Source organism: Eriocheir sinensis, chromosome 61 (assembly GCF_024679095.1).
Source record: "Eriocheir sinensis breed Jianghai 21 chromosome 61, ASM2467909v1, whole genome shotgun sequence".
Taxonomy (NCBI): domain Eukaryota; kingdom Metazoa; phylum Arthropoda; class Malacostraca; order Decapoda; family Varunidae; genus Eriocheir; species Eriocheir sinensis.
In genome coordinates this window covers 196,005-217,319 of record NC_066569.1, presented here as the reverse complement: position 1 = coordinate 217,319, position 21,315 = coordinate 196,005, and the positions used below count along the sequence as shown (strand labels likewise).

The following is a 21,315-nucleotide window of genomic DNA, read 5'->3' as shown; positions in this document are numbered from 1 at the left end:
CACAACTCCTTCCTCCCTGCCTCGGCTGCAGCACGCTTATAACTACAACTTGCTACTACAACAAGGGCCGGCCTCACACAACGCCGACCAATTCAGACTACTAAATCTGCAATCCCTCAACATCCAAGCTAAGTGACTCACGGGTTATTCTCTTGCGGGTCCCTGAGGGGAGAACTAAATGTTTGTGGGCGCCTAGCAAGGTGATATTCTACTATTTATGAGGTAAGTTGGCTGGGTGTGAGTTCGGTCTGGACGTGTTGCTCTAAATTAGCAACATATTTCAGATTTAATAGTAGTTACCGAGCCAATATATTTCAGGTTTAACCATAAATTGCTCGGTAACCCAGCACGGCCTGCCAGGCCACGTTGCCCAGTAAACACAAGTTGTTGAACTGACTCCTCTTCACATAAGGCCACCTCCCTCTGTATTAATTTACATTGCTTCCTTGTTTTTAAACCTCCAACTTAACCTGCGCTATGCGGGTGGCATTAGTGGGCCACTCTTACGTTAAGTACTTAGAGAGACTCCCCGAGTGGCAACACTGACCTTGGACAGGGGGGAGGAGATAAGCTTTGAATTTGAATTCTTGGCTCAGTCCGGCAAGGACTACTTACATTTCTTGAGCAACCAGGAGGTACTTGAAACCTTAGGCAACCAAAACCTTGACGTATTGGTCACTAATCTTGGGGAAACTCCATAGTCGATACAGTGGGTAATAACGAAATAAACCTCAGAGCAAGTGAACTTTATAAAAGGCTGCGTCAAATAGTTGGCCCCAATTGTTTAACTCTGGCAGTTAAGATTGAACCCAGGTTTTGGTCCGCGGGTAACAAATTTGAAACCCCTGAACCAGTAGAATACAACCGCCGGAGACAGGTTTTGAAATAACTTCCTTAGTAAGACCCTCAAAAAACATAAGCTGATTGATAATGTGATACTGCTAGGGGCGGGCAACTATCTGAACCACCCCAAGTATTTTGTAGACGGGGTTCACTTGAAACAGGAGGGTTTAAAAAGGTACAGGATGGCCATTATGGGTGGGATTAAATACGCGCTCAGCCATCGCAAGTAATTAGGATCCAGTGCGGCGAACTCTAGCTTCATTCAACTGAATGTGCTGCGGTCTTTGCATTGGGCCCTGAGGATTGCCTTGGCTGGGTGCGTGCTCGTTCCGTACCTCGGCCCTTAATTGGGGGTCGGACCAGTTAGCTCCCCTGCAATGAATATTTGAGGAATTTGTAGGTAAATTTTAAGTAAAATTTTATTGGTAACGCACTTTTATATATTTTTTTTATCATGTCTGGATCTAGGGAGGAAAAACTGAATGAGGTTGACCATAAAGAGTTAATTAGTTCATTGCGCAGAAAAAGGAGTGTTCACAAACGCAAGATCACCATTAACGTAAATAAGTTAAATGGGTTGAATGAAGCTATCCAGTTGACACCCTCTTTCCGTAAAAACCGTTTAAAGGAGATTGAAGCTGAGCTTGAACAAATCAAGAATTATAACAAGGAAATTAATGACCTTATGGAACAGCATAATGTGAGTGTTCATGACGAGAAGTACTTTTATAAAGAACTTCATTCCCAAGTAGATTATTCGGTGCAAACTAGCGATGACTTGGATCAGTATTCTGTAAATGCTCAAGTTGAACTTGTTAGCAATGCTTCAGCCGATAAACTCCTGGACGTAACGACTAATTTAAACCTAGGTGGAGGTAAGACCCCTCCACTTCAGTGTGGAACCTTTACAGGGAAGGAGAAAGATAAATTTGAATTCAATACCTTCCTAACACAGTTTGATACTGTTATTGGTTTAAGAAAAAAAAAAAAAACTTAACGGACTCTGCCAAACATTCGTACCTGTATGGGTACTTAAGGTATTACGCTCTTTCGGTAGTCAAACACTTAACCATCTCAGAGGCCAGATGTTCAAACAAGAGTTTCTAGATGTGAAATACATCATAGATGAAACTTACAAAAAACATTTTGAAAGCAGCACCTACTGGGGAATTTGACTCTGATTATACTTCTGTTAAAGTTTGACTCTGATTATACTTCTGTTAAAGTTTATCTGAATGAAATGAGGTCTTACCTATATGAGTTAAAGGTTAATGATGTTGACCTACTTGCAGAAGAAACTGCTGGACGCTCTTTGTTCGATCAGTCACATTGTTTTTAATAAACTACCTGTGGCCGTAAAGAGAGAGTTGGTACATAGGTTGTCCAATAATAATCCTACCTTAACTGACATTTTTGCGAATAGCAACGATGCCATAAAAACTTTAATTAATACTGCACCGGTTAGAAAGAAGTCCTTTGATAAACCCAACAATAAGCCTTCAAGCAAATATGCCAAACCAGTTAGTCCTAGTAAAATTAAGGATGATAAAGAAAGTAAGAGCACAATGTAAAATTTTAAATTATTTAATAAGGCTCAAATATCTACTTGAAAGTTGTGTGATTCAAAAGGACATTCTCTGGGGAAATGCACTAATTTCCCCAAATATGAAAATAAAGTCGAAAGACTTAGAGATTTGTCCTTATGTACAAGGTGTGCCGGTTCAGGACACGTTGAATGTGCTTGCTACGGCAAGCAAAATAAATTAAAGTTCGCGTGTCAGTTATGTAAAAAGAAAGAGCGCGCCACTCCTCTGTGTCCTTTGCAGAATAACAAATTAGACCCCAAACCGAAGACCAGCGTAAGTTTGTGTCTGGCTCAGAGAAGCCTTGATTCATCTAAGTTGCTTCCTACTATGGCATTGAATTTAAAAAATGGAAGGAAATGTAGGAAAGTAAGATGTTTAATAGACACAGGAAGCCAAAGGTCTTACATATCAGAAACAGCTGCTAAATGACTATGCCAGGATGTTAATGAATTACATGCCTTGGAATGTGAAGTAGGCACATCCCTTGGCCAAGAGACAAGGGAGTTTAAGCAAATGTTCACGGGGATAAAACTAGAAAAAAAAAGTTTTTGTCCCTTTGTTAGTTGACAGAACTCTAAATATAACCTTTGAAGTCCCAGGAATGAATGACTTCATTAATAACTTCAAACATAAGCACATTGGGCCTTTTAGATGAGACCTTTTTATGAAAAAACGAAAGCATGAAATAATAACAGTAGAATATATATCTTCCAGTACATGTCCTCAGTAACATGGAAGGAACTCTTAGGTGGTTCCTGCCTGGTATTAAATAACAAAGCAGTCCCTGTGGGCACAATATTTTCTTTTTGAGCGACAACCAGAGTAACTATGATAAAGTCCTTGAAAAAGAGCAATGGAGAGTCATTACGCCCTCAAACCAGAACTAAGATCAACCTGGTAATGGATCCTCTTAAATCATACTTTAACCTATTAGAACATATCTTGGAGGATAGTGAGGTTGATAATGGACTAGAAAATCTCTTTAGTCTAGAGTCCATGGGCATAAAAAAGGACGACCTAGAACTGTTGTCCTATAATAAAGACCAAATTGATAAGTTTAAAGAAGGTATAACTTTCAAGGACGGATTTTACAATGTAGAGTTGCCCTGGTATCCTGGTAAAATAAAATCAGTCCCTTCAAATAAATGTGTTGCTCTAAAGGTATTAAACCGGACTGTGGATCACCTAAAAGGAAAAAGCCTCATCAACAGACACCAAGAGATGATATAATAGAGGAGATTAAGGTGAAACCTTCTGATTATGATAAATATATTTGGATTCCTCATAGGGCAGTCATTAAGATGGAAGAACAGGTAACATAATGTAATAATAACCTTATGGTCAAATCAAAGAATGAAGCTGACCAAAATAGATTTTGCTTCTGGAAGAGAGGAGACAAACGAGAAACTTATCTTTATAAAAGTATGGTGTTTGGTTATACTCCGTCTTCTTTCATACTAAACTATGTCATGAAACATCATACAGATACATTTCCAGAAGACAAATGCAAGCAAACACTAACAAATAATTTTTGTGGACAATTTACTAATAACTGGCGATGATCTAACTGAAATAAAAGACTTGTATGATCTAGCATTTGAAAGGATGAGCCAAGGTGCATTTATATTAAGGTCTTGCAACTCCAATTCAACTGAATTGAGAGACCAACATTTAATGGCTACTCATGGTAAACTAGCAGAGCACACTGGTGAAGAGGACAAAGTACTAGGAACAGATACAATGTAATAAAGGATACAATGAGTCTTGCCCCTTGTAAGATAGACTCGGAGGCAGATACTAAAAGAAAAAATCATCCAAAGTATTTGATCCATTAAATATAGTACTTCCTGTCACAGTAAGGGGTAGAATCCTAATGAGAAAAATCTGGAAGCTAAATTTTGGGTGGGATGAAAAACTACCCAAAGAAATAACTGACGAAATTAAAATTTTGAGCAGAGACTTTGAAATGTTGTCTGAACTGACCTTCCCCAGACAAGAACTCAACGAGTAAAAAATACTTATGGATTGCATATCTTTTGTGATCGCTCAGTAGAGTCCTATGGCTTTGTAGCCTATGCTCTGAGTGAACATAAGGCCTCCTACCTCTTTTCTGAAGCAAAGGTAACTCCTCTAAATACGAGAAATGAATATAGCATACCTACTCTACAATTGATGGGTGTAATTTTAGCCTTTAAATGTTTACCAATAATTTTAGAAGCCTACAGCAATATAAATTTCCAATTTCTCATAATCTCAGTTGATGCCCAATTTGTCCTAAATTGGCTAATTACCAAGGAACCCAGAGTAAACTCCAAGTTTGTCAGGAACAGAGTATTAGAGGTAGAAGGCCTGAAGAGTGAAATAACTAAACAATTCAAACTCTCAGTGGTATATCACTATGTAAACACTGCAGACAGTGCTGCTGATATGACCACCAAGGGATTAACGTACAGCAAGTACTTAAGCAAACTGAAATTCTGGCTTGAAGGTCCAGACTGGCTAACGAATCATTTTGAGAAGTGGCCTCACTACCCTATGCTAAGTATTTCTACTGATCATAAATATCAGATAAGTACTGCCTTTACTTCCCAAAGTAATAAAGTAAATGCAGCCATACTTAATATAAATAAATATTATGATTATGATCAATTAATGAGAAGCACATAATATTTATTTAAGTTCCTAAGCATTAAAATGGATTTGATACGAGAAGGGAAGCCAATGAATACTGGATCAAAGTAGCTCAAGCAGAATGTTTTGCTGATGAAATTGCCGATCTGGAAGAGAGTGCCAACAATAATGCCAACCATAATGCTAAAGTTCCTCCTTTAGTAATGAATATTAACTTATACCTAGATGGAAAGGGAATCCTGAGATCTAGAGGCAGGATAGCAAAGTGTTTGTACATCAATTTATATGTGCATAACCCAATAATGCTCTCCAGAAAGCACAGGCTCACATCTTTAGTAATAAATTACTGCCACTTGAAAGTACAACATTTAGGCATAGGCACTACTCCGAATTACTTAAGGAAATTAGGATACTGGATTCTTCGAGGTAGGGCAGCTGTCAAGTCCGAGTTGAGCAACTGCACCATATGTACCAAGTATAATGCATTAGCGTTCAAGTATCCCAAATTTACTAACATGCCCAAGCACCACATGAACCTGGTTAACTCCTTCCTACACGTAGGTGTAGATTACACATGTCACTTTTGGGTTAAAGAAGAAAGCAGTGGAAATACAAAAAAAAAAAAAAAAAAAAAAAATATATATATATTCTGGTATTTATTTGCCTCAACATAGGAGCAATCCACTTTGAACTACTCCCTGATATGTCCTCTAAAAACTTTATTTTGGCTTTTCAAAGATTTTGCAGTAGGTACTCCATTCCACAGTACTTGTATAGTGATAATGGCGTCATTTTTAAAAGGTGGATCTGTACTTAAAAACTCTCTTCGGTCTGAGGAAGTTCAATCTGAGCCAGAGAAGTGTAACATAAAACACATTAGAATACTGTACCTTTATAATCAGCTTGGGTTGGCTCAGCCTGGGAAAGACTTATCAGAGTATTGAAAAGCAGCCTTTATAAGGCAGTAGGACGAGCCAAGTTGACATACTTCGAGCTTTTAATAACACTCTCTAACATTCAACTTGCTATAAATTCAAGGCCTTTGACATACAGATCTAGCTCTGATAGTCTAGAGTTCATAACACCTAATTCCTTCCTTAGACTACATGGCAATTCCTCGCTAATAATAAGAGAAGATGCTAGTGAGGTCTGGACTGATTATCAAAGCCAACCATCACTAGAAAAGACCTTGGAAGTACAAGAGGAAGTAACAGAAAACTTTAAGAAGCTGTGATATGAGAGCTATTTGCTGAGCCTTAGAGAACATAGTAGAAATTTATATCAGAGTGGCTGGGAAAATATAATTAAAGTAGGAGACATGGTATTAATTCAGGCCCTTTAACAAACCTAGACCCTTTTGGATGATGGGCAAGGTTTTGGAATTAATTGCTGGTTGTGATGGCAAAATAAGAACTGTCAAGCTTAAGCAAAGTAATGGGTCTACACAATACCACTCTATCTGCAAGCTCTACCCATTAGAATTATCAGTGACTCATCCAATAAGGGGCACAGAAAACGGGGGTGCAGAGGCCAGCAATAATAGTAAACAAGACTCTAGTCAATCTGTAAGGCCCAAAGGGAAGGCTACAGAATTCAAAGGATGCTTAGGGACAATCTTGGAAAATTGCAAGAGTTGCTTTCCTCATGAATACTTGAATCTACAAGCCGGTGTAAACACCCAGTTAGCGGTTTGCCTTTGTGGCGTCACATACACCAAGCTAACTGTAAGGGTTAGGGGCTAATCTTTCTGGAAGAGGGATGCAGCGTCCTCTACCCCCCCGAGCTGTTTTTATTATTTTTCTCCTCCTAAATAAATATTCTTCACTTTAAAATGCTACACTCTGTATACCATATTCAGAGTGATGCTCTAAAATAATTATGCTACACCTTTCCTTTAAAATAAAAGGCAGGGTAAGGGCTAAACTATATAGAGGTAAAGTCAATATACCACATTATGACAAAATAGAGTCAGTGAGGACTTACCCTATGCATGCTACACTCGTGATCTATCATAGTCAGAGTGAGGATTGCCTAAAAATAAAGCTTCAACTTCCTTTAAAATAAAAGGTGAGGAAGCTTCACTTCACTTTAAAATAAAGATGCGTAATCATTTAATGCAACTCCATAAAAATTATTTGGAGGAAGGTGCCATTTCCCACAATAAAGGAGACCCTAGTAACTTCAGTCAAAATTTAAGTAGTCCTAATTCTCATTTCAGACTTAAGCAACTCATTGAAAATCTCTAATTCCACAAATTGTTCAATGCAATTTTAGAATTGCAATCTTTTGTGGGGAATGTGTTAGGAATTAAGGGTTGTTTAGGGAGGTACGGGTAGTTCGATATCTAAAAAGAAGTATTACTGACACTGCAACCGGGCTCGGAGAGGAGGCTCTGAGGTTGTTCCGGAAAGGATGAGATGGCAACTCGTTACCACTTGGTCAGTCTCTCATAGCAAGCGGCCTGTTCATAACTCCTTCCTTGCCTCGGCTGCAGCACGCTCATGGCTACAACTTGCTACTACAATAAGGGCCGGCCTCACACAACGCCGACCGATTCAGAACACTAAACCTGAAATCCCTCAACATCGAAGCTCAGCGACTCGCAGGTTATTCTCTTGCGGGGCCCTGGGGGAAGAAATAATTGTTCATGGGCGCTTAGCAAGGTGATCTAACACTATTTATGAGGTGAGTTGGCTGGGTGTGAGTTCGGTCTTGACGTATTGCTCTAAATTAGCAACACATTGTCATGAATTCATTATTTTAAGAAATAGCCCGTGGAAAATACCGTGGAAGTCCCCGCCATTTTTATTTAGAGCGGGAAAATAAGTCTCTAGAAGGCGGGAAATTTCTACCTACCCAGACCCAGACCCAGACCAAGCGGGCGCAGGAGGTTATTCATATACTTATCGTTTATCGCTGCCAATGCTGATTATTCGTGGGATGCATGACCCACTATTACTTAGTGCATGGTGTTAGGTTATTAATGAATAATAACCCATAGCCGTTAGGGTGTTATGCAGATCAAGAGATGTCAACTGTGGCGAGTGCTGGCCGCGGGCTGAGGCGGCTGAGTGACCTTGGGTCGGCGGCCGCTCCTTCTACTTCTCCGAGTGACCCAGCCCCACCAAGACGTCGCTTCGCTGCTTCCCGCGCCACGTGTATCGTGGTGATTTTCCTGTCCTCAAGTATTCACAAGTCAGATGACTGTGTACTGCAGGCGAGGGAAGCCCTTGGGAGGCTACGAGAAGACGGCGTGTTGTTGAGAGGTTACACGAGGACTGAAGGAGGACTTCAACGTTGCGCGGACGGACCACGTGGCAGCAGTGTGTGTGTCTACAGGTTGGCCCATCTACAGCTAAGTAGATACCTTGCCTAGGATGTTTTAAGATAGTTAGCGAGGCAGTTGTGTGCGTGGATTAATTAATTATTCCTTATTTCCAGCGAATTTTCCTTGTTGTTTTAAATAAACTTAAGAGCAGGTTCATCTGGCCTTTGCTTACCCTATTAGTAGTGTGACTAAAAGAGGGCTGTGAGTCTGATAACTCAATTTTCAGATACTTTATTTTATATTTTTTTATTGCTGAGAATTTTAAGAGATCTTCAGAAGTCCAGACTTTTTCAAGAACCCCACACATTAAACATATTTGGACTGAAGTAATTACTTAGTGTTATGGTACCCTCGTCCAACCGAGCCTCGAAGCGCGCTATCAAAAAACATCACCTCACCAATAACTAATTCACGCACGAATCCTCGAAGCTCCAACAGCACCAGCTCATTCACTCGAGGACTCGTGACTCTCCACATCGAAGCTTCACCCACCATTCAGTTGAATGTCACGAAGCCTCACCCTCGCGGACCGTCTCGCCCGCCAAGGTTATAAATATACTTTCCACTGCTCACCCCAGTAGTCTCAACCGGTTGTAGCTCATTCTCCCGAGGACGCAAGGACTCCTCACTGTCGTGAGCAACCGGGAATCACCAAGGGGTCTGACACACACACACACACACACACACACACACACACACACACACACACACACACACACACACACACACACACACACACATTCTCACGTGTATATATATTTGGTTCCTCATTTGTAATTTTAACTCTAACTAAGCACTTCAGTGAACCAAACCACTTATCCTTGTTATTGTAGCATTACCTATTTTGTCTGATATGTTCTCTTTTGATGTCAAATAATTATTTTTTATTAGCTTAAGTATTAATGATATTTCTTATTAGCTTAAGTATTAATGATAAGTAAAATCACCATTTACTTTCAATTAACCTTACAATTATGTTATGGCACAGTTAGCTCTCTTTTCAACACAACTCAACCCCTAGACGTCAGTTAACTGTATTCATAACATTTGGGTGCCTCTGTCCGGGATATACACATAACTTACACATTGTTACACTTTCAGCCCATAGTGTTTCTGGTTGTTCACATTCTTGCTGGTGATCGTGCGAGTTGTGCCTTTAAATTTTTCACTACACGAAGGTCTGGTGTAGAGGCGTTAGACATCTTCGCGCGTGCACACGGTAAGAGATAAGTGTTGACGTCGCGTCGGATTATTCCCCAGTGATGTTGCCTTTCACCCTAAAACTCGAGACTCCGACTAACTTATCGGAACTAGCGACGTTCCAAATCAAATCTTTAAGCTTGAAAGTAGCTTTCACAGTCCTCAAACTCTCAAGAGTACTTAATGTTAGCTCGGGTTATCGATTTATTGCTAATATTCTACTGGTTCGTTACCTCTTAAAAAGCAAACACTTAGGGGTCGCTCCCCTCAACTCCAGGCAACTCAACTCGCCTCATCCTGAGTCAATTGACTCAACTTGACTCTCCTAAATACGAGTCACTCTTTAACTTAAATCGTTTTGACTCGAGTCAGTCTTACTAAACTAACTTCAATTGAATCAAGTTCAACTTAATCCTAACTCGACTCGAAGTCAACGAAACTTATGTCACGAATTAACTTTGGGTAAGGATTCGGAAGTACATAAGATTGATTCCTCGACATCTTACTATAAAGCTTCCTTGGATTGGCAACTTGATTCATCATGGCGCACGCTCTCAACTTGGATGAATTTGTCGGTAACCCGTCGGTCGCTGAGCTGAAAGAGGCAAAACTGACGAAAAATGACTTAAAATATATCGCTCAGAACTTTAATATCCCGTTTCCTTCTGACATTTGAAAAGAGGAATTAAGAACCCTCATTTTAGCTCATCTTGGAGAAGAAAAGAGAAAACAGATCTTAACTTCCCTTGTTGTTTTACACATATAAATCGTTCATGAACAGAATTGTCAGAAAAAAAATAGCATCAGTGCTATTACAGCACATGGTGATTTGCTGCCTGTAATTTATAATTCATATTTACAATGTCAAAAGACACATGACAAAGATAGTGAAGCAGTCCTCTACGTTTCAAACACATCCTGTAGTAGTGTAGAGCTGTACATAATAACCTTTCCGTGTGACCATAATTGCTGCATTCATAAAAGCGTCACTAGCAAGATCTTCAGCAACAATGAGATAGACATTGAGTCAACCATGAGCTATCGACATTTTCATATGTTACTTTGCGTTCACTTGGGCTGTGTGGTGGTTTTGTTGCTGTCAAGATTCTTAAGTTACCCCGACGGTTTCCTTCTCGACGCTGCGGCTTGTCAAGGTAAGGTAAGGGTAAGGCGGTGGCTGAGTGGTTAGCGTGCGGGCCCTGCATTGAACGCGTGCTGGACGACGCGGGTTCGAATCCCAACGCTACCACCTGGGATTTTTCAGCCACCGCCGAGTGTCCTAAGACTACCCACATGTCCTGAAGACCACCCATCAACCCGGACTCTAGAAGAAACCGTCCAAGTGAATCAAGAATGAGTTCCGGGGGGCAGCATGACCCGAGAATAAATGGCGCCACTATAAAAAAAACTGCCTCCACCATGACGGGCTTGGGCCGACCACTAGGCCCCTGAAGAAAGCCTACCGTCGCTATAGGCGAACACGTTAAAAAATAAAGCTTGGAGTGAGTGTTTCCTGCAATACCAGATTTTTCAAGCTGCTACTTTTGAAATATTCAAACAAAGTCTTAAATTCCCATTGCCTTGCATGTAATGATTGGTCAAAATCCAACCGTCGTTGTTGCCAGCAAATTTTAACAAGTAACGATTCAAGATAAGTTTCTATTTATAGTGAAGCATTAATATTAGAAACCCATACATCGAAAAAATAATTATCAATCATAATACTTATTCTTTAAATTTAAATACCGAAAAGTTTACTAGTGCGCTTTGCACAAGTCCATATTCTTTTTTTTTTTTTCCACGTCGCGGCCTATTGCGCCGTTAGGCTTTTTCACTGGTGGGGGCCTGATGGTCGGCCCAGCACGTTGTGGCGCAGGCGAGTGTTTATAGTGGCACCATTTTCTTTTGATTCGGTAGTTCACAACACTGATAACATAATAACCATCACCGCCGTCATTGTCATCCCTATCATCATCATACTCATGGGACTCGTCATCATCATCACCATCATCATCATTCCGATGGTTTACCTGGCCTACAGGGTGACCCAGCTTGACCTGTCAAGTCTTGATCGTCTGGCTGGGCTGTCGGCGTGGAGGGACCGAGAAGCTGCAGCTCTTAGTCAAGTGGTGCAGCAGCGCCTCCACACACTGCAAAACCCCGTCGATTGCCACACCGCCAAGAAACTCATATGCCAAGCAGACAGGGTAGGTGCGTGTGTGTGCTCGTGGCGGGTGGGTGAAAGAGAAGAAAAATGTATATCATATTTATTAGATTATTCGTGAACATCGAATGGTAAAATAATAAAACAGCCGTGTGACAAACGGAAAAAAAGTTTATCAGTGGCAAGATTGAGTGAAAGATGAATGTTTAGCTGCGTGCCAGCTAGGCGCTCAGCTCCGCCGTTTTTTGCCGGTGATCATGTGGTGAAAAAGTATCTTGCCCAAGGTCTCAGGGCATTGTCAGGTTCCCAATGCAATTATTGATTTTTCGACAACGGACGAACGAGGATGTCCAGCTGAGCGAGTAGTGCTCCGAATGCCTTTTTCCAGAATTAAGCCGATTCCTGGTAATTATTACCTCAGAACTCTAACCTCTATGCCACAAAATAATCAACTCTTGTTAAAGAAAAATGGGGTCCACATGCAGAGCAGAGTGTTGTGTACGCGTTCATCTCCTTTCCTGTGAATGAATGTCATGTGACCACCTCGAGAACTAATTGTTAGAAATAATTATGAGTAACAGCACGTATATGCTATACTGCACGAGGAGTCTGTGTTCATTCCATCTCTTTGAGCCTTGCAGAGTAAGAGGCCACTACCCTGGAACACAGGACAAGTGTGACATCTGGGTTACCATAGTTAACTTCCCCAGTTTTCCCTAGGTACACATTTACCGACAAACTCCCAGTTCTAGCAATTTATCTTGAGGGTGCTATTGTATATCGTTTTTTTAGGTCTCTCTTCTAATAAATACTTATTTACCTTGTTAATAAGTTTATTAATTGGTCAATATTTCTTGGCGCTGCAACAGCACTAGTCAAAAGGCACCGAAAACAATTTATCATATGCAACAAAAATCAGAGTTCAAGACATAACACTGTGTTGAGTATTTCATTATAGCAACTACAAAAAAACAAACAAAAAAAACTAAGTAGAAACAAAATAAAAGTAAGGAATGACTAGAACATGTTTAAAATCTGTAGAGCAAACCAGCCCTCTACAAACAGTAGTACCTCATGTCCAGTGCAGTGACACTCATTCCCCAGCATCAGGGCGAGATGAAAAGCTCCATCCCAACCCTGGCATCGGGAAAGGCACTGCTCTGGTGGGTCCTCCAGACTGGGGCACTCGAACAGCAAATGCCGAACATTTAGAGGGACCAAACAATCATTGCAGTAAGTCTGTACTCCCCGGATCATGAAGACACCATGTGTTAAACGTGTGTGGCCCGTCCTCAGACGTGTCAACGCTCTCTCATTGCGGCGGCTACATATGTTGCAGCAAGACCAGGGTCGCAGAACCTGGTCGTAATCTCACCAGTCATAATGCAGGCTATCTGGGCCTACCAACTCTACTGCCAAACGGTCAGCAGTGCAGACCGGATGGCAGGAATGATATCTCAATATGGAAGGGGGCTAGAAGCACTGGGACGAGGTGCATCATGGGCGTCCGCTGCCTTGGTAAGGCGATCAGCCCACCCATTCCCCGCAATTCCCACATGTGCCGGGACCCAACAAAACTTAATATTATGACGGACGCGGTGGTGAAGCACATAGAGCTACTCTTTTATGTTTAAAACTAGTTGGTGTGGTGATTAAAAAAAAAAACTCCAGAGCAAACGAGCGCTTAATTAAGGTCACTAAAAACAATAAAATGATTTTCAGGAAGTATAAATATAAAAAATAAGAGCAAGTAAAATTGCTGACAGCTCAGCCGTATGATGGAAGAAGCATTAGGAAGATGGCCACCCAGGCAGAAAGTGGGGAAGACTGTCGTGCGAGTTACTACTCCCCCGATGGAATAGACATGCGTGGATACCCATTGTATAAACTTTATTGCAACAAAAATAATCCCAACACCAATTAACACACGAACATCTGAGGTAAGACACATGACACAGCTTAAGTTCTCCGTAAGGGCTGCACGCGAAGTGGAGTCGAAGACGGAAGCAGGGGGTTGAGCCTCTGGCTAGGCTGTCGTCGCCCTCGCCGTGAAGGAGCTGCTGTACCCGACGTTGCGGCCTGCCTCGTGACTGAGTGACATCCGGCGTTGTCAGCGTGTAAGGCAGCTCGACGAATCAGGCAGAGAGAGTAATGGTGGCAGCGTGAGGCGGTAGCGCACTAGATCGCTGTGTCTTGCCTTATACCACCTCTAGAGTCGAAAGGTAAACTTTGGAGCTGTCTCGACCAGGCTTCGAGCAATGCTCAATGCTGTGTCGCTCGGGTGTGTCCCTCAGTTTCGACGCCCAACGACGAAGCTCCTAGGGCAGGGGTGCTCAACCCACTGTTTGAGGGCCGCATGCGGCCCTCGAGGAAGTTTAATGCGGCTCTCGGGAAGTAACCAAAACATAACCTACTTATCACTATCATAATACGCACTATTTGTTCACATTTAATTTTAATGATATGCAGCAAAATACAAATTATATTATGATTGATATTACCTCAAAGTAGAAGAATCAATTGTTAATCACTTAAGGGGAGCGTCCGCCATGTCTTAAATAATTACCGTATGATTCTGATTGTATTCATGTGAAATGTATGCCTATGGGGAAGTAATAAACGCTTACTTTTTTTAAATCTATATAAGTCGATACATAATAGCAGGAAAAACTAAAATGCACTTTAACAAACTTCAACGCGAAATTCCAGTTTCATCTAATGACCTACGCTGCTGAAAAAAAACAAAGAAACGTAATGCAAAATCCAAAAGATCCTTCATGAAATTCTTCAATTTTGCTTTTGTTAAATGAGATTTTTTTCATTTTTGTTGGTGTATCTAACGATATTATTTTACTTCCAAGAATTGTCCCTTGATTGTAAAGAAAACTCATAACTCATTGATAAAAAGCTTGCGCTTCAGCTCCTCTTTCCAATGATGCATTTTCTATTAAAAAAAATCAGTCAAATAGCGGCGACGAAATTTCCGAAAAACCGAAATTAATCCAGTTTTCTAGAAAGAGAGTTAAGTCCGTGGATTTATAGAGTTTGCCCTTTAAACTTAGCTGCCTTCCCGGTTGGTATTCTTTACTGAAATGCAGTTTTATCTTTGTTTTGAAGGACTACGCGTGTCTGGTGGTGTCCTTTTCTTGGAAATCCTGGTCATGAGCCGAAATGCGAAAATTATCTCTGGCTCCTCCTGGGTGACTGATGTATGTGTCAACTCTGCTGCCTATAAGGCCATCGCAGATGCTAGCTTGCCTCAAGATACCATACGAATATTTGTTTAGGCTATTTTCTACGCGTAAGCATGACTATGTATGCATGTCAAGGTCCCAGTGTTTGGTGCTGTAATCGGAAGGGATAACAAACAAGATAAATGGTTAGACACCAGTTTACTTAAGTAAAGCAGAAAACCCCAAAACAGGCCTCACAATCTGAAGTCTCCAACACGAAGGCTTCAGTACGCCGGACTCAGCAATGACCTGTTGCACGGCTTCTTCCTCTTCTGGGCGTCTCGTCCAGAGTGGCAATGACGAGGCAGCACAGCTTCGTCCTGGAAGTAGTGTAGACGTGGTAGACGAGGGAGGAGAAGGGGCTTCAGGTTCACAGCAGTAACGGGAGTCCGAGGCGTGGAGAGGGGAGAGATAGCACCTAGAACGAGCCCACGGCATCTGAGTTAGCCCGAGTGAGAGCAGGGCTGGAGCTTTAGTAGAATCAAGTGTTCAGGGCGAGGCTCGGCCGCTGTCTGACGTGGAAGGCGCTGGCGGCCACCAAGTCGCCTCCCATAGCGGGTTGAGAAGCCTCGGTGGTTCAGTCGACCGAGGCATCGAACGGCGTCAGGCGAACGAGCAGCGGGAGTGAAGCAGGTGGTTCGCTGCGCCTCGGTAGTTGAACAGCTTCAAACGGCAAGATGCGGGCGGGCGGCAGCAGTGCCCCGGTCGTTCGCCCGCTAAGTTGGTAGTTGCCCTCACAATGCAGCTGTGTATGAATATAGCTTTTTATTTATTTATCTTTATTTTGTTTTTATTTTTTTGCTTGTAATCAAATTTTTATATTATACAGTCGTCCCTCAAATAGTACGGGGGTTACGGACCCAGGACCCCCGTACTATTCGAAAATCCGTATAAAATTAGTGCCCCCCTAGAAACACTTTTTTTTTTTTTTTTTTTTTTTTTTTTTTTTTTTACATATGTGGCCTATAGCGCTGGTAGGCTTATCCATAGGGGCATGATGGTCGGCCCGAGCCTGTCATGGCGCAGGCAATTGTTTATAATGGCGCCATTATTATTGGGTCATGCTGCGCCCGGAGCTCATTCTTGATTTCACTTGCGCTGTACAGCTTCTTCTAGAGTCCGGGTTGATAGGTGGTCTTCAGGACAGCATGTGGGTAGTCTTAGGCCACTCGGCGGTGACTGAAAAATCCCAGGTGGTTAGCGGCAGATTCGAACCCACATCATGGACAACGCGCCAAATGCGGGCTCGACCACGGCCGTGGCCCTGCACGCTAACCACTCACCCCCCCTGCCCCCCCCATTTTCTTATTTAAGGTAAGAAAATTTTTATCTATGTTTTTAATAGGTTTATTTATGAATAAACAGAAAAAAAACGGCCTTCCTCTCCACTTTGGCAGTCACCTCCACTGTTACCACTACCTGCAACGAAAACACAAATGTTCAGTGAGAAACTGCATCCCCGAGTTGGTGGTGTGTGGTGATATCTGACAACTGAAGTAGGAGTGTCTACTACTGTGCAAATCATCGGGGTCGTCGGCATTGTCGTCCATTAAAACGGGGTTGACACCGCTAATGCTGGTTGTAGTGGCAGGTCTATGTCTATCCTCCTCACTCCTACTGATGGATGGTGTGATTGGTGTCGGTGTCGTGTGTCGTTTGAAAACATCGTGATGGGGAGTTGTTTTCGTCGTCTTTTCATATCCTCCAAGATGGTTTTGTATGGGAGAAAGGCGTCTTCAATGTCCCTTTTAAATTTAAGCGATCTAATCATGGAGGGGTCCATAACGTACACAATGTTTTTCGCCGTCTCCAGACACCGTTTCTCTTCCCCCAGCTTGTCTAGAGTATTTTCTTGAAGTTCTTTTTCCTCCGTCTCTGGTGGTTGTTCCGGTGTTGGTGGTAGCGAGTGTTCTCAAGTGCTAATAGGTTCCCGGATAGAGAAACTCAATATCCGTCAGGGTTACTTTATTGGACAAAAATACAACGTCATTGAGACAAACACAACACAAAAGAAAAAGTGTTTGTGTGGGTATGCGTTTGTGTGAATGTTGTTTGTGTTGGTTAACATTTAAGTGTTGGTGTATGTGTATAACAATGTGTAACGGTGAACAACAAAAGGACATAGACGGACAGTCAAAGGTAAACGAGTACAAGAAAGATAAACATTGAAGACACGACGCGGACAGAGACAAGTACTGACGATGAACATGAAAACACAGAATTTTAAAGTCTTTCTCTGCAGTGCACCATTTTCTTATGTGTCACTGAGGGGAAGGAACACGCGATTTGAGCGGTGACTGCTACACCGGTGGTTTGATCATTTCCTCCAAATCCTCCGCCGTCAGCTCGCTGTCATGGGTGTCGATCAACTCTCTGACCTCCTCCTCCGCCATATCTTGGAAGCCTTCACCTGCTAATTTCCTTGACAGGATCAGGGTTTTCTTCACTGCCTCTGTAATGGCTTCGTCAGGAGTAAAGACAGTGAAGTTTCGCACCCACTCAGGCGTCAGTGCTTTCCAACAAGAATTCATAGTCTCTGGCCTCACGGCTCCATGAATGACTCAGTCACCACAGAGACACATTCTGCGACGCTGAAGGTCTTCCAATACTGCATCACCCCCAAGCTTGGATCTTCGTCCAGGGCAACATGCAGCCTTGCCATCACGCGTCTGATGTAGTGCGCTTTAAATATCCTGATTATGTCCTGGTCCATAGGCTGGATGAATGATGTGGTGTTGGGAGGAAGAAACATTACTTCAACATTTTCATGCAGCACACCTAACGTTCGAGGATGACCGGGAGCATTGTCGAGGGACAGCGGGACCTTGAATTCAACACCCTTGCTTTGCAAGTAGCGCCCAACTTTCTGGGACGAAAAGTGGTGGAAACAATCCAAAAACAGTTCAGTCATTGTCCAGGCCTTGGCGTTGGACAGCTAGAACACAGGCAGCAGCTTCATGTCACGGCCTTTGAATGCCCGTGTTTTTTTCGCTTTGTAAATGAAGCCTGGGCGAATAAGGTGGCCGGCAGGATTGCCACAAACAGCACAGAGCATCTGTCCATGGCTGCCTTAAATCCTGCCGCACGACGTTCCTCCTGAGCAATGAATGTTGGCTGTAGCATTTTCTTCCAGAACAATCATGTTGGACAAGAAAAAAAAAAATGGGTGCAGCTCAATGTATGGAATAAAAACATAAAAGTTACTGTATGAAGATCACGTTTTCCCTCACGTTTCCCAGCCCTGGATTCCCGTCCTCACTGACTGATCACGTGAGCACACGTGTGAGGCCGCGCCCACACAGGGAGCGAGAAAGCGGGCGAGAGCGAGAAACTTTAATACATAATAAGCAATGGAGGTGGCCACACTGGCAGCGAGCAGGTAATGGCGGTAGGTGATCAGCGAGAAAGAGAGGAGAGTTGACGATTAACTTTTCTCGCGCGAGATCGCTCGGTCAGAAGGTGTGACATCACAGACATGCTTCCATATTATTTGCCGTAACTCATCTCATACACTAGTTAGGACATTTTGGTTAACACCATTAGACGCAGCAGTGATTGGAGAACTCGAATATGTTTGTGAAAACTCAATAAAACAGAAACTAAATAAATAGTGACGAATTGAAGTTAAATAATCACTCTGTAATGTTTATAACACATTTTACATATAGCTACCATTTAGCAGCGGCTATGAAATGAGTACTAAAATAAACAATTCCATCTTATAGGAAAAAGCCTCCTGAATGCGATGGTGTATACAGATTTTTCATAAAACGCCAAATAAGTGAAGCACGGGACTATTTATAAAAACACCTCACCTCAACCCTCGCTTGCGACGCGCCGACGGGGGGAGGGGTGGGGGAGGCGAGGCTATACTGGTTGATACTGGTCTGTGGGCCTCGTTGCCATGACAACCCTCGCCTCGCCTCGCCTCGCTTTTCGTGTGGCCACAGAAACTTCCCTTGCCGCTCTCGCTAGCTTTCTCTCTTTCTGTGTGGCCGCGACCTGAGTGTGGGTATGTAATTCGTGACTAACCTGTTTCGTCCATATTCCAAACTTGCTCAGGCCTGTAACCCTTCTCTTCGATTACTTTCTTCAACTCGGCTGGGAAAGCTTTCGAAGCCTCGGTGTCTGCTGATGCAGCTTTACCAGACATTTTCACGTTCTTCAAGCCGAAGCGATGTTTAAACTTATGAAATCACCCTTTACTGGCTTGAAAAGGTGTTGTAGGTGAGGTGGTAGCAGCACTGGTACTTGCGACGGGTTCTTCTGATGCTGGAGAGAAGTGTTTGTAAAGGGACAAAGCTTTTCCTCGAATAACATTCGAATCCACGGCTGCACTTTTCTTGTGTTGATCTTCAATCCATAAAAAGAGCGTATTTTCCATCTGAACAAAAGTCTTTTGCCTCTTTTGTCTAACATGTTTGGCATTTCTTGTAGCACTGGCAGTTACTGCAGCAAGAATTTCTTTTTCACTGCACTTGATACAGCGAACACTGCTCTCATTCACGTGGTAGGCTCTCTCTACTGCAGCGTAACTCACTCCTAAACGCAACTTCTCCAAAATCTCTGCCTTCCCCTGGAAGGTGAACACCTTTCTCGAACGCTTTAGGTTGCTTTCAGCAGGTGTTTTGGCTTGTCTCTTGGGGCCCATGGTGCTTTAAAGAGTACCAAGTTCTGTGGTAATGGAGTACCGTGGCCTAAGTTGTGCACACACACGGACAGAGGGGAAGTGCATGGATGGCAGTCTGGCAGAACAGAGTTGCCACTCACGCCTGGCTACTTGGTGCGACGCGCGGGAATTTTAAAAATCCGAAAAAAAAATCTGGGACAATCCGTACAAAGCCGAAACCGTACTGTCGGAAACCATGCTATTCGATGGACGACTGTATTTCCTTTTTTGTCACTTGCCAGCCTATAACACTGGCAGACTTTCTTGAGGGGCATAAATGGTAGTCGTTCCCAGCCGGTCATGGCGCAGGCAAGTGTTTTAGAGTGCCTTAAGTGACGAGCGGAAGAGGGCGGGGTGGGTGGGAATTCAACCATAACTCTTATCATTTTCGCTTATTTTTTCATAATATTTTGCCACAAGGTAGCTTAGGAGTGTACAAAGACGTGTGATTTTTTTTTTAATTTTTCCGATTTTTGTTTTAAATATTAATGGCAGACGCTCTCCTTGAACCAGAGAGTTCTATTAGTAGTTTATTTACCAAGTTTTATAAGGCACCGTTATCGTACACAGGATTATCATCTACCAAATAATATGGGGGGCGTGACTTTAAGAATATTACTTGAAGTAAATATATTTGTTTAGAGATTTTGATGATGAACTAAGGGTCAAGGGACATGATTTAGCCATACGAGACTAAATTGTCGCTCATAACACTTAGAACTTAGTCTAATTATAAACTAACATGTAAACACAAGAAACAAGTCGCACCAACACACGAAGAAAACCTATCAAGTGTTCCCACTAACATGGGGTAAAAAACCTGCTCACTCACTCTTAACACCACTCATCAACTTAATTAAGCCTTGACTACAACTAGGGAGTGTTTGCGCTCCACTGTGGTTACCCCTGAGAATGACACACACACACCATTTATCCATTTCCCTCTTTCCTCCTCCCGCACACAACCCCCAGGGCATGCTTGCTTGGGTCCCGACAGCAGTCAGCCATCAGACAGACTTGCTTCGACACCTCTGTATGGGGCGATACCTCGTATAAGAGTCCTTAAATATAATATTACAGCCTAGGTATATTGAACACTTCTATGTACGTGAGGCCGGTTATGCTATAAGAAGCAACAAGTTGGAGAGGATGGCATGGAGCCAAGAGTACAGAATGCTGAGATACATGGGGAATGTGAGATGGACAAGTAGGGTATCAAACTAGGTGATAAGAATGTGTGGTGTAGAGGTGGTGCAAAGACGCTGAAGTTAGGGTTGAATGAAGATCTGCTGGGCAGCATGTTGGTAACCCTCTGCCACTTGTCAATGGTTGAAAACTCTCAGCGTCTTGCGGTGGGAGTCAAGTCCTCTGGATCACCACGTATACACATTCTGAAACACAAGGTTAAGGAACACGTTAAATGGCTACTGTGCATATATGAAGTTAGTTATGTTATATGAAGCAGAGAAATGGCCAACAATTAAAGACTTGGAGAGGATGATAAGGAGTCAAGAGTGCAGAGTGCTGAAATATATAAGGTATGTGAGATGGACAAGTAGGGTATTAAACTAGGTGATGAGAATGTGTGGTGAGGAAGTGGTAGCCCCTGGTGCCTCTCTTGATCGAAGATGCTGAAGTTAGGGTTGACTAACGTTCTGCTG

General features: G+C 42.6%; 1 protein-coding gene across 1 annotated transcript in view; it reads left to right on the top strand.

The window, feature by feature from the left end:
* The window catches only part of LOC126986054 (alpha-(1,6)-fucosyltransferase-like), a 98,801-nt gene that overhangs the window by 69,073 nt on the left and 8,413 nt on the right, over positions 1–21,315 (top strand). Inside the window, exon 3 of the mRNA XM_050841733.1 lies at positions 11,630–11,795. Coding sequence (XP_050697690.1) covers positions 11,630–11,795 — 166 coding nt within the window. The remainder of the gene's footprint in view (positions 1–11,629; positions 11,796–21,315) is intronic.